This window comes from Bicyclus anynana, chromosome 20 (assembly GCF_947172395.1).
Source record: "Bicyclus anynana chromosome 20, ilBicAnyn1.1, whole genome shotgun sequence".
In the NCBI taxonomy this organism is placed as follows: Eukaryota; Metazoa; Arthropoda; class Insecta; order Lepidoptera; family Nymphalidae; genus Bicyclus; species Bicyclus anynana.
The window spans coordinates 675,461-690,738 of record NC_069102.1 but is presented as its reverse complement, the minus strand read 5'-3'; the positions used below and the strand labels follow the sequence as shown (position 1 = coordinate 690,738).

The 15,278-nt window shown below is 33.3% G+C and overlaps 1 protein-coding gene across 2 annotated transcripts in view; it reads right to left on the bottom strand.

Annotated features, from left to right (window-relative positions):
* The window catches only part of LOC112048339 (putative transcription factor SOX-14), a 144,266-nt gene extending 132,874 nt beyond the window's left edge, over positions 1-11,392 (bottom strand). The window contains exon 1 of one of the 2 annotated variants that reach the window (XM_024085831.2): positions 10,908-11,392. In XM_024085831.2, the coding sequence (XP_023941599.2) occupies positions 10,908-11,024 (117 nt within the window). In that variant the 5' untranslated portion in view covers positions 11,025-11,392. The remainder of the gene's footprint in view (positions 1-10,907) is intronic. The other variant, XM_024085832.2, reaches the window with a different exon arrangement.
* Between the last annotated feature and the right edge of the window lie 3,886 nt (positions 11,393-15,278).

Sequence of the window (15,278 nt, the reverse complement as noted above, 5' to 3'; positions counted from 1 at the left end):
GGAACGAGTGATTTCATGGAATATCTTAAAAGTTTGGATGAGTCACATTTGTTTATTTCATTTAAAATGTTTGGGTAGCAATCAGAGGATGTTAAAGAAGAAGAAACGTTGTCTTGGAAATATTTAAAATAGAAGAACTGAATCTTTTCATTATTTATTTGCTACTTTTCGTAATAGCAAGGGCTGTTCCACATCTAGCGGACAACCGATTCGAGTTTTATCAACAGAACACAATAATTATGTCACAACACTCGAAACACATTAAAATTTCAATACTAAACAAACTTCCAGGTAATGTCTGTCCGCAGTCGAAGGCAATTCTTGTGCAACAAACGCCATTCTCTCGTATAATGGCGCCATTAAGCCACCACCCACAAGTGTAGAGCAAATTGCATTCGCCGACATGGGTACGTATTTTACAATCAAAACGTTGATTTCCAACGCTACCAAGAGCGCATTAGGGTACATAAATTTGCTTACTTAAACGATAAACTCGAGTAGAGGATTCACACGAAATTGATTCTGAAAGCGGCCAGTCTTAAACATTTAATTTATTGTTTCACCACGCGGCCCCACGGCTTGTGCCTTTGGCTCCTACAGTCGCGACAGCCGCTTCTTGTTGACTTCGACCGTCAGCGGTCACTATTATAGTTAAGTTACTCATTTGTTGTACGACAGATGTCAAGGTAGCTCTCATCTAAGATAAAAATGTATTTTTGTTGCTTCATTTACATGAATGGCTTGGAACTTACACTTCGTCGAGTCACTTTAACTTAACATAAAACTCAAAACTCAAACAGGTGAAGCCAAAATTTATTTTTAATATTATTTATCTTGCCATTTTTGGGCTACATTTAATATCTTCTTAACTTAATTGCCTAATAACAAATTTATATCAATTAACAACTATTATTTATTACATTACATATAAATAAATAAATAAATAATATTAAAAAATGGTTTTATATTTGTATAAAAGTGCAAGGGAATCGGTTAATCTTACGAAATCACCTTTCGATTAGCATCTAGAGAATATTATCGCAAAAGTTAAGTGGAAATAAAATAACTAAAGGCAAAACTAATGAGAAAATTCTAAATACCAAGACGTTTCGTGAGTATAAGCTGTATTCAGGGTTATAGCAGACAGGCACGAAGAAAAATATAAGGGGCTTTTTGACACAGGTCATATATTACTTAGTTTTTGTTCACCCAAACTGAAAACTATGAAATGGCTTGATGGCTTCTATATTGATTAGATTATCATTAGAATATGTATTATTTTTAATATTACGGGGAAAATGACAGCTTCAGATTAAAATTTACCTGTACACCTATCAAAAAGAAACGACCTAATATACTTAAGCGCATCTCCTTTTAAATCACATCTAACTTTAGGTTTCATTATTAACAAATAATCCTTGAGTGATTAAGAGAAAGCTTTCGACAAACTACTCAAAGGCATGAAAACACCTTTTACTTCAAGGAAGTGTTCGGAGTAAATTAAATCGACTTTTTCAACCCATGTTTAATCTAACAATCGGTTAGGAGAACGTAACAATCACAATTCCAGCAATAAATGAAGCCTAGGCGCTGCAACCTTGGAAACCGATCTGTTGCCATACACAATTCCGCTACATGCTCAACAAAAAACGCAACAAAAACAAACTCGACTAGTCCGTATTATAGTATAAAATTTGCACGCTCGCAATCGTAATCGTTTTCGCGTATCGGATCATTATGACAAAGTAAAATGAACCTATCATCTCTTGTCATAGAATACATTTTGTTATATTTATTTTAATTTTACAAAGCACAGTAGAAGCGCTGACTGTGAAAGTTAAGATGAAATTAAGCTTTAACACTAGCTCGATTTAGGCTTTGTTTATTTTGACTTTATCGAGCTTGGCAAAGGCTTCAAAGAATTGTATTCGTAAGATAGTCAGAACATTTTAAGATCCTTAAATAATAAATTAGGGTAAAAACAAACAAAAGTCATTATCAGCCCATTTTAACCAACCACTACAAGGTCAGTCCTTCCTCCTTGTAAAAAAAGGGATATGGAGCTTCGAACCCAGTCCGGGGCATGCGCCTCCAACTTTTCAGTTTTGTGCATTTAAGAAATTAAATATCACGTGTCTCAAACGGTGAAGGAAAACATCGTGAAGAAACCTAAATACCAGAGAATTTTCTTAATTCTCTGCGTGTGTGAAGTCTGCATTGGACCGGCGTAGTGGACTATTGGCCTAACCCCTCTCATTCTGAGAGAAGACTCGAGCTCAGAAGTAAGCCGAATATGGGTTGATAACGACGATATATTTCTAACGAGGCCAGACGGATGATCAGTCCTATTCCACCCAATTCCCGTGGTGGTAATATCGTAAGTAAGAGATAAACGTTGTACATAGCAACGAATACGGCATTCCAAAAGTTGGACCTTCCAGTTTATTATACAAACTCAGGGAATTCGAGCACGAAAATTTGGTCCGTATTAAATTTGTGAAAAGAACAATTCACAGTGTAATATTTCAGAGCTAATGTAAACGAATGGCCAGTCGGAACTAAATTATTAACTTTCGTTTGACCAAAGTGGCTCAGCGGTGAACACAGTAGAATTTCTACTACGACGGAATGAGATTTGATTCCAAATTTGGTACGGTAATCTATAAAATTGGGTATTCAATTCTGAAAATGTTTAAATTTTTAAAAAAATTGTATTTTTATAAGCATGTCTAATTGGTTCAGTGGTTATGGTCTTTCGTGTGGTGGTGGTCTTTCGATTTCTACACGGCATCGTACCGGAAAGTTAAATCGCTTGGCGGTACGTCTTTGTCGGTAACTAGCCACGACCGAAGCCTCTCACCAGTCAGACCTGGACCAATTAAGAAAATCTCAATCTGCCCAGCCGGGGATTAAATCCAGGACCTCCGTCTTGTAAATCCACCACGCATACCACTGCGCCACGGAGGCCGTAAAACCTCTTTACCGTGGAGCTATTGAGGCTTAAAGTAGAAGAATAGTGTTCAATTTTATTGGCCTGCAGTGGATCGATCAAAATGTCGGTAAAATGCGCCGGCGTGCCTCTGAGTGCATTAACATTTCAATGTCAACTCGTAATATTTTTAGTCATCCTTTCACGTGTGTGCGTGGCCTTACACGTACAGTGGGTTCATGCGCGTACAGCGCGCGTGTGTGGGTGAATGCGGTTGTGCACTGCTTACGTACGACTTCATACTAAAATAAGTAGATAGAAATAGAAAAAAAATCGCCATAAAGAAGTAAGATTTGATTTTGTCACAATTTAACTTTAAAAAAAAACTATGCGGTAACCACGGGGCGTTTGCTAGTACTATATACTCGTATATACAACTGTTATTCTATAATGTTAAAAAGAACATTAATAATATAATAAAACATATTACTTAGTTCCACAGCTATTTACTGCTTTGTGTCAATTTAAGAATATTTTAATTTAACATCGATACATTATGTTCATGTTTTAATTGTGTACCTATGTAATTTATAAAGGTATAAAATGATATTCAAATAATGTAATTCATATAACTGGCAGTAACATTTATAGTAATTAACCATATTAAAATCTGATTGAAATTGAAAATTATAGAATTTTACCAGCCCTCAAGGCTATTGTTCTGATAATTTATTTTTCAAGTAGGACAGATTTATTTTATTCTGGTTTATAAAACACTAAACATCAATTTCAAAATAATAAAAGCGTCATGTATGTAAAATTAAAATTTATTAGTGGTTAAGCTAAACATAACTACACACAAAGTACTGTACACTTTTCAAAATCATTACTTTGATACTTTTTTTATCGGTTTCTAAACGGTGGCAGTACACAAGCGCTCTCATGCGTTCGCTACTAGGAAATGCTAATCTCAGGTCATTCGCGCCAGCAATTTTACAGAGAACATTAAAGGGAAATGAATTTTCGTACGCTTCTTCTATGCTCAATTTTCCACTTATATTTTGTTTTTTCTATAAAAAAAGTATTACCAAAATTGCCTCGTTGATGAAGTTGCTAGCTTTGGATTACAAGGACCTTAGTTCTAGTTTTATGTGGGGCTATGAATTTTTGAAAATTGAAGTCAGCCTGGGCTGTAGAAGTCGGGAATCGGCTTTGATTTTTTTAATAAAATATTTTTCAGCAATAATATTTTTAACATTACTAATAGTACTTATTCAGTTATTTCTAGAAGTAGCGACGACAAATCGAATCGGGCGAGGATCGAACCTTACTTCTCGCTTTGATTCCGGACCCTTAACTATTGATGTTAATGATATGATTTTACGAGATGAATGGTTTTACGAGCTTTCGGATTAACGTGAGTGTAACACCAACGTCTCAAGGCTGAAGCAATTTTTTATTCAAAAATTCTTAGAAGAAAATATAGCTCAGTATTGCATAGCCCTAACACTCACACCCAGGACTTCCATAGACTAACCACTGCACCTACCGAGGTACATATTCATAGCCAAACTATCTGAGAGTAGTATCTGTTTTAAAGGTAGTCTACAATTTTTTTTTTTTTAAGATTTACTATCGGTCACATCGGGTCTGGGACAAGCGCTATCGAAACTACCGTTGTACGATAGCAGTTATTTATCGCGCGTTTGTCATTGTACAAAACAATTTGTACAGAGGCCTTTGACCTGGCATAATGGACGATAATTCAATAGCGTATTAAATATTTTTTCGAAGGACCTAAGCTTAGTGCACATTGCTGCTATCACCGCTGCGGTTCACGATAGATTTTTAAAATGATGTTTCGAAACAAATAAATAGTTAAACTGATGACAGTTAGTAGTTCATGATAAAGTTTCGTTTGACTGTCATATCCGATGTCAAACTATGTGGCGCACTCAACAGCCTTAACTGTTTGACGAACGTTTTTCATTATAGGGGGCCAACTTTTAGAAAAAAGCAGCTCTTAGTTAAACTCTTAACGAAGTCTACTTATGAATAAATAGGTCATTATTTGATTTAATCACCGTTAATAAGCTTAACTCGAAATTCAGTAAGTCTGAGTTTCGATTGCCATCGGTTAGACTATTGCCACGCTATTCCTTATTTAGGCTACTAATCTTCCCAGCTTAGAAGTAAAATATGTTTAAAGGTCACGGCCAGTTTTTCTACATTTAAAAAATGTATTATTTTTAGGGTTCGCGTCCAAGTTGATACGCAACCGTAAATAAATCAGTGTGTCCGAAGCTCAACGTCGTGATCGCAACATAAGGAAACGATTAATCAGGATCGTGTAACATTGTACTGCAACAATCCGAGTCACAATGGGGTGGATAATTAATACTATTTCATTACTCAACATTATATTGGAGTACTTATATGAAGAGTTATTATCATTTAAGACCCGTCAGACGATTTTTTCTCTTAACGTCATATCTAGTAGACCTTTCTGTTAAAGACGTCGTCCGAGGAATTACTACCACCATGCGTATTTCTGCTGCCAAGTACTGATTTATTCTTATCCGAAAGTTGTGGTTGCTGGAATAATTATACCTGTGTTGGTTGGTGAACACAGGACATCACATCTTAGGAATTAGTTATTTTTTTAATCTCTTGATTTTTCCATATTACCGATCGTTTAGACTTAGATACTACATTCATAACTAATTAAATATTAGGTTTATCGTGCGATAATTATAACGATAACAAACAAGATAAAAGTATACTACCATTCGCTTATCACAGATAATTCATTCATTTTTTTTAAACAAACTCAAATATTTATGCATTACACGTGTTATTAAGATATTAAGTAGCTTTTCCAAATATAAATCAAAATTTCACCTCACCTAAAAGTTTTGAACTAATTCTGAGTAAAAAGGTAACTTCGAACATATTGCTACTATTTTTCTGAATAAGTTTTGGTAAAAAAACTCCAGCGAGTCCAACAATATCAAAAAAATAAAAACTTTTATAGTTCATTCATCGTAAATATTCTCTGTGCTTTAAACACAGAATACTGAATAGTAGGAAAGTAGGTACCTATTTGAGGTAAGTAAACTCTCACAAAAACCCACCTTTTATACTTTAAGTCTTTAAGCTGATCCTTCTATTTTATGAGCACTAAATTCGTTACACCTCTTTTTATTTCGTTGAATAATAAAATTGGATTTACTACGTAATGTTCTTAGATCGGTTGGTTTTAGATCAGTTGGTTTAAGATCAGACTGTTTTCGATCAAATTTTCGAACGTAGGTACATTACTCGTACATACCTACTACTTACAAGATTTTTTTATTTATGTAAATAGTTAATAACCGCAATTAAACTTAAAATACAGTTTTGGAACATTACGTTTATTAAATTCCAAATTTAGGTAAAATACAATTTGTAAATAAAAAAAATTATTTTACATTACTTTTCTAAAGTGCCAGTGCACAAGTGTAAAAACAGTTAGTGAAGTAGGAATTAGTTTTCGATAACTCATTTCCATTGATCAAATCTAGTGCTTTTTATAGGTAGGTACCTACGTGACTTTGATCACGTGAATTGCCTACCTAGCTGCAACTTGCACAATATTTCTCAAAAAATCATAAAATTTCATAGTAGGTAATGGTAGATAATAGTCATGAACACGTGTTCAAAATATTAATTAAGAAATAAATTGTCTCATTTCAAAACAAAATTAAAATAGGAAGCGCTTAGTTTTTATTTACTGTACTTAACAATTAAAAACTTGGATATTTAAATCCACTTAAAAAATATTATGAAAAGATATGATTATATTATTTTAAAATAAATTAAGTAATGGTGAAAAAAATTTAACATAGGTATTTTTCCTAGATAGGTTATTTTTGTTATACTTAAGTTACCTACTTAAGTGAAATATAACAAAAGTACCTACGTAGTATACGAGTAAAATTGGTGTACTATTTACAAAATTGACCCAAGTTTGGAATCAAACCTGAGACATGTTTATTTTAAACTAACTGTGTCAAATTGCCTAGATGCTTATTTAAATATTCCTACTCCATACTAAAGATACTACTTGATTCAATTTTTCTATCTCTCTCACTGGATAGAAAAATTGGTGCACTTTATTTCGATCAACTAAAAACATTAAAGTCAAGAACGATCGAACAAACTTAACAAAGTTACGGATTTTTTTTCAACGCCATGTTAATTTTGTATACGTATCTAAGTACCTACCTACTAAAATTTAAATAAACATAACTTGGATTAACTTTGCACGCACGACTTCGATACGGAGTGTTTTTAAAGTTCAGATTTTATTTCTTTAATAGGTTTGATCACGCATACACTTCACCTAGGTCTTAGAGACTTATAAAAACTAATTCCTAGATTTTTTATTTCACATTGAGACTTGATAAATCACCCTCTGCTACCAGCACAAATTTTAAACTATAAATCTTGTCAAAAATATCTTTTATGTTAACTGTATTTTTTTACGGATTAAAGCAACGGTATTTTTAATGTAGGTATGCGTTAAATTAAGTAAGTTCATATTACTTTTGCACAGTTTTATTATATTATTTTTTTAAATTAACAGGTTTATTTACACGACTTACAGTTTTTGCTAATTACTTTACTTAAGCTAGGTAATTTTTACTAAATAAGTAGGTATTTGTATATTTTAACAGCTACTTAAATATAATTGAATCCTTATTTCCTTTAATCACGCCTTAAATAGGACATATAACCGATTTACTTAATTCATATTAGGTTTCTTTTATTTTTTGATTAATCGGGTAAGTGACGAACCAAAAAATCAGAAATTTTCACGACTATCTTAGGGATTTTAGTAACTCAATCACAGTTCTACGGCTCTGGGTAAAATTTTAGCTCAGATATAATCTACTAAGCCTATTTTTTAATCCGATAGGTATCTACAGAAATGACATCAACATGGGTGAAAACGTGGGTCACAGATAGTTAAGTGGACGTAAGATATATATTTGTCAGACTTCCAAAAAGGAGGAGGTTCGAAAAGCACTTTTACAATAACCCATTCGGCTTTGAACGATTAATTAATTACATGTGTACTAGTCAATAAGACAAATATTTTTCGCAATACGTATTTTAAAATGCACTTAAAACGTGTTTACGATTTACGACTTGTTGAAATATTATTTAATATGAATCATTTTTATCAAAGCGGGATTCCCACATTTCCCCTCAGCGTTCGCATGTTTTATAATAATTTTTCTTCGTTAGCGAAGTCGCTTAGCAAAAATTTAATTTATGTATGGGTAATAACCACGTAAGCTGCGAAAAATTATTTTACTAGGTAGCGAGCTTATGGTGAAATTTCATGTTTTATTAACGACCGACACTTTACTTTTTTATTTAATGGACTTTTATTTTTATGTTGGAACACAAAACGGCAAGCTTTAAATTTTATTATGGTTTTAAAATTACTTAATCTCTTTTTTTTGTATTATTGCAAAAACTGTTTTTTTTTTTTGGGCATTTTTTGTAAATTTGAAATAATACAATAAACATATTTTTAAGGTATATTTACTTAATTAACTTTTTTGTACTTTTTGTACCTAAATCGATTTCCGAAGAATCAATTACGCATCACAATTACGATACCAAACCTTGTTCAAACGAAATTATGAAAACGATCGGCAGTAGAATAACTACCTAAGTGTTTATCTACAACTGAACAAACTCTTTCGATAATAATTTTGACTAACATTAGCTTTATTAACGATGTTCAAACAAGCCATTATTGTAATAGTCTTTTAACTACGTCGTTTGACACAATTTATTTATAATATTGCCGTGTTTATTTATTTAATTGGATAGGATTTATTTATGCGATATGTTTTTTTTTTTTAATTTTTGTTATTCAATGTGGCCTTTATAGGCAAGCCATTTCTACATATTGACATATGGCGACTATGCCTGTCTATTGCCACAGATGACATAGAGAGCTAAGTAACTACGTCTAAAATTTGAATAGCCGAAATCTAGCATAGTTGTTAGCAACGAACGAAGATTCTATGACAATATAACTATTGGAAAACATGTATCTTCTCTCGATAGAGTTTTTTTAGTCTAAAAAAGGGCAAGATGAGTGTAAAACTATACATTTCAAAATTGCCTTTTACAATAAGTACGTAGGTAGGTATTTACGAGTAAGAGAAATAAACACGACCAAAAGAACTAATATATAATTTAGTAAACTGCTACTATATTTTTTTTTCTATTATTTAAAATGCAAGACACTCAGTCAGTAACATTTTTTATATTAGATAAGTGTAAGTAAATTGCGTTACAAAACTACCAAATGAATTAGCTAACAAAATTAAAAGCGACTTGTTTCTATGAAATCTGGGATTTGAACATTTAAAAAATATTGAGATTGTTTAATAATTATTTTTAAAACATTACTTATGTAGAATAAATAACATAAGAATTAAGAACGAAATAAACGCAATTGCGTGTGAAATAAATAACAAAATAAATATTTCTAGGTGTTTTCATTAATTTATGATAAGATTAAGTATTTGTATAAAAACATGTTTACGAATTTCTGCGTGCTATAAAACGTTCTGCGTGATAAACTGTTACGCATTTGTGTTTATTATTGTTTTTGTGCACAAAACGCTGTCCTGTAACGTCTCTCAAAATTAAAATGGTTCAATTTCATTATTCGAAAGTTCGGAATTGAATTTTCAACGTTAATTTAATCGGGAGGTAGCGTTTACGGAAGTTTGCCCAAGTCGGAAGTTCTTCGAGCTACTTTATTTTACAGAGTACGATTTTCTTGCGTTTTAGACGTTTCAGAGTTTAAAACGTTTCAAATAAATTTTCAGTTTCGTTTTTGGCATGCTTTATTTTTTACTTACTATTTTTATCATTTAATTTTGATGTTATTTTTATTTAATATTAATTTAAATTAAATTCCCGTTTTTCGGATTAATTCTTTTTAATTATTTAGTTTTTAAAATGTATTTAAAAAATGTTGTATCTACATAAAAGCAAACGTAGTCCCGATAAATTAAATTTAAATATACTTAGGTGTATTTATATGTTTTGATGGATATTTTTATGATAAATTATTACTGTGTTAAAAAGAGTTGTTTAATTTTATTCTGTAATTTTATAGTTACTCAAATAAATTTTAATTTATCCTAACATAAGTAGGTATTTTGGTTTATAATTTAAAGCAATTACTTACTTATTTTTTAAATACCTAATCAATTTTATTAACTTTTTACTCTATTTTCAAAAATAACTTATTATATTTTCACCTGCACTGAAGTACCATGATTAACTCAAGGCTAATTTAGCCCTATGAAAATGACTTTTTATCCTATTTTCAAAATATTTATAATGCACTTTGTATTTTCATTTTTTATAGTTTCACCAGCAAAATATTTTAATATCCTAACTCAAGGCTAACTTTAACCCTACGGAAAAGCTGTTATACCCCGTTTTTCAAAATATTTTCTAACGCACTTATTATTTTTTCCAAGTTTTTATTTTCACCCGTACTTAAAATATTTGAACTCAAAGTTTAACTTTAACCTACGGAAAAGTTTATTTTTTTACCCTATTTTTAAAATATTTTCTAACGCACTTATTATTTTTTTTTAACTTTTTATTTTCACCCGTATTTAAAATATTTTAACTCAAATTTAACTTTTAACCTACGGAAAAGTTTACTTTTAACCTTTTTTCAAAATATTTTCTAATGCACTTACTATTTTTTTCACTTTTATATTTTCACCCGCATCTAAAATATCGTAACTCAAGTCTTTCGGAAAAATATATTTTTTTACCTTATTTTCAAAATATTTTTATCACTTTTTTATTCGGCACTAAGATATCCTAACCCTAATTTAAAGCCCTACGAACCCTACCCTAGGGAAAAGCCCTACGGACTTACCTGAGTAGCATCAGTGTAAGGCGTCGACGAGTTTTTGTCAACCAGTTGAGATCCAAAAACTGGCACGCTGGAGGTAGGCGTCATAGATCGCACATCCGAAATTTGCTGCGGTACCATCGTGCATACAAAAAAATAAACAACACAAAAAAAAATATAACACAAGTTCACGTATATCACTTAAAACACTGAAAAAAGTTGTAAAGTCACAAAACAAGTGCGAAAGTTTACAGTTCCCTTGGACGCGGAAGCCTCTCGGCTGACGTTTCGCCGAAGACCTCCCAATATCTGGACACTATTCTTAATTTTCGCTCTAGAATTATTAATCTGCCGCTTTCGTTACCGGCTGGCGGTCCATAAGTCATAATTTCTGCGGAACGAGTGCGTTCAGTTATCAAAGTGTGGCATAACGTAACGCGTGCACTCTCCGCGGTGTCAGAGGACCTACTAACTGGTCGGCAACGTGCGGACTGCTGTCAATATACCCGCTCAGCTGTTCGCCCCTTCCGCGCGCACGCTCCCCGCACCCCGCGGCCCGCGGCTCATTCTCGCACGGCCCTTGCCCGCGAGTGCATGTCAGATTATAGCATCTATTTATGACGCACATCGTAAAATGACGTTATTAGAAATACAATTTTTACATCTCTATGACTAGTAATCATCATTATCAGCCCATTTTAACGGTCGCTATAGTGCCAGGCCTTTCTCAATAAAGGAGAAGGGAGGTGGAGCTTAGCCAGCCAGGATTCGAACCCAGGACCATTTGATCAGAAACCACTCTGAACTAAGGAGACAGTAAAAATTAAGTAATGGGCATATTATTATTATATTATACACTTTCACTCTTTTTAACTTGCCCTGTATGTGTAAATCAAATTTTGGAAGCTAACCTAAATTACAAACATTTCCGAATGTTTTTTTGGACTCGCTCGAATACCTCGGCACAGTGGTTAACCTGTAGCTTCGAACCACGAGGTCCTGAGTTCGAGTCCTATATCGGGCTGGATAATACCTATTGTGCATACTTCTAAGACATTTTCAAAAAAACTCAGCTTGGAAAAGGTGATGTAACAACCCCATGCCTCAGAAAACATGTTAATCCGTCGTTCCCTGTCATTACATAAACATCTGAAACTGATCGGTAGGTTTTTTTTATTCCTTACAAGTTAGCAATTCACCATAATCTCACCTGATGGGAAGTGATGATGCAATCTAATAAAGAGGCATCTTGTTAGGAGTCGGATGAAAATCCACACCCTTTTCGGTTTTTACACGACATCGTATCGGAACGCTAATCGCTTGGTGGTACGTCTATGTCGGTAGGGTGGTAACTAGCCACGGCCGAAGTCTCCCACCAGCTAGACTTGGACCTATTTAGGAAACCTAAATCGGTCCAGCTGGGGATCGAACCCACTAGTATACCACTGCGCCACGAAGGTCTGACAATCACAAGCTTTTAATAACGAATCTAGACCTACTGTCTTGTAAATCCACCGCGTATACCACTGCGCCACGGAGGTCTGACAATCCCAAGCTTTTAATTCAAAATGAGAGTAAATAAATTAAATATTAATATTGCAATTTTATTATAATTCTCGTTGTCAATAACAATAATTGTGCTACATCGGAGTCTTCTATGAAGCTGATAGGCTTCGTAGGTAATAGGGATGATGACAGTTTTTTAAATTGTATATAAATTAAGAGTATACTAATAGTAAAGCAATTTTGTAAAAGGAACAGGGTATCTGTGATCATTACTTTCGGAGCTACAGGGATTTAGAGGGTCAAATTTGCGGCGCTGCCGCGGATCCCTGAAAAACGCCCCATACAAAATGGCTCGAAAAAATGACGTCATAGGCAATGTAATGATCGTTAGATTTGTATGCGCGTTCAAACAAAATTACTAATATCTTTGTTATTTGTGCGTTTATCTTTATAGTTCATATAATAAAAAATGTCACATTTAATGTAAGGAAGCTAAAACTGTATGAATTTTCATCTAATTACGATAAAAAAAATTTAATAGTTTTTGAAATTTTATAATCTCATTTATTCTGCAAATATCCAGACAATCTTTGCTTTTTATGTATAAATTAGTTAACATTGACGCTATTTACCCGAATGTATCATAAATATCAATATATTCAAACCTAGTCATCATCCCCATTGCAGTTATTGTGAAATATTGTTTTATCAATTTCATATTATTCCATGTGTTCGCGGAATGTGTTCTGTAATTCGATATTTAAATAAATGTCGATGGAACGAGCTATGTTAGGAGTATCTCTGCGTGATCGAATCAGAATTGAGGAGATCTGCAGAAGAACCAAGTCACCGACGTAGCTCAATGATTTGCAAAATGAAGTAGCAATGGGCGGGCGCATAGTTCGAAGAGTCGATGGACGTTAGGGTCCGAAAGCGTGGTGTTGGCCGACCCCCCACCAGGTGGACGACATCAAGCGAGTCGCAGGGATTCGCTGGATGCAGGCGGCTCAGTATCGTGATGTTTGGAAGTCCCTACAAAAGTCTATGTTCTGCAGTGGACGTCCATCGGCTGATATGATGATGATGATGATGATGGTGATGGTGATGATGATATAAAGATTTAAACGTATGAAGAATAACATAATAAACATTTATTAGTAGGTACATTCAAAACAACGTAACGCAGCTACTATGCTGGCCAGGATATTTTTAGGCAACCTATCGGCAATGTGTTTTTTAAATTAATTTTAATTTGATTAAACATATGGGTGAAGGTTCTTTCTAACTATTTTGCATACAAAGAGATCAGTGAATAAAATCACAAAAATGTAGCACAAAAAAATTGCCGAACCTACGTTACGTACTGAAAATTTAATCTGACAAGCACATTTAATTTTCTTAGTAAATTATATTATTAATAAAACATTTTGAAGCAGAATAAATGAAAAAAACAGATAAAATATATCTTCTTTTTATCTAGAAATGTTGAAACATTTTTTATTGCTAACGCCATCTGCCCATCGCCCGCATATATTTAGTGCACATTTTATATTTTATTAAAGTACCTACTTAAGCACTAAGAAAAAAATACAAGTATACACACTTCCTTCACACTAACTTCATCTTTATAAGCTTTATGTTAAGGTTGATAATCGTGTACAAAAAAGTCAGGTGTACTGATATACATCGTATTTTGCAAATGATATGGGCAAATTGACAAGTATTATTGAGGTTCCCTAAGGAATACATTATGACTTTCGCCATTTTGGCCTCATAGTACTTGTCTTTCTAACATTCAGCGATCGAAATAATTAATGATATTTAAAAAAAGTAACTGTGGAATGTCTTGCCATCTTTTATCGTTTATTTTAGTAGTAGTACTAATATAGACTTAAATTGCTTGTAGTACGCCATGTATGTAAAATATTCATATGTACCTATCTACCTTTTTTTTCAATCTCACCTGATGGTAAGTGATGATGCAGTCTTAGATGGAAGCGGGCTAACTTGTTAGGAAGAGGATGAAAATCCACACCCCTTTCGGTTTTTACACGACATCGTACCGGAACGCTAAATCGCTTGGCGGTACGTCTTTGTCAGAAGGGAGGTAACTAGCCACGGTCGAATCCTCCCACCAGCCAGATCTGGAACAATTAAGAAAACCTCAATCCCTGCGCTGCGCTGCTCCTTCTGTTATAACACTTAATAAGTTGATTTGCCACATAGCTTATCAGTAACTGGAAGACTAAAATGAATCTGTAATACAGACCTGCAGTTTTATCTGAACAATTAAACCATTCAATTAAATCGTCCATGTGTGTCCGTCAGTTTTGAGTCGACTGTACAGATTTTTCTAATGATTTTGATTGAAATTTCGATTAGACAAAACTGTAAACAGTCAAAACTGAAGGTCTGTAGCATTAAGCTACGTTTGATAACATGCTCAACATCTAAATCCCAATCTGGACAAGTTGAAGTAAACAGGAACGTGTAGTCGCATCATACGTCGGTTGCAGCATCCTGTTCTCAGTAAGTTGTGAGATTATTTTTTCGACGATCACGTGTTACGAGATTTGGACGTGCTTGGTTGTAAACAAAGAATTTTGTGCCCAACACGCGAAAATTACTTGTTTTTTACTAACTGACGCACGCGGTTTCGTTCGGTGTATCTATACTAATATAAACCTGAAGAATTTGTTTGAAAAATATAAAAAAACGCACTAAAAATTACAAATTTAATATTTATTTAATCCAAGTACCTAGGCTTATTTAACAAGCACTTTTAAAACGTCAGTAGGCCTATATCGTGAAAAAGATCGCAGAAAAAGACATACAGTCAACCAATGGTTTGATAAACAGTTTACTTTTATATTATTTCTATATTTTTTT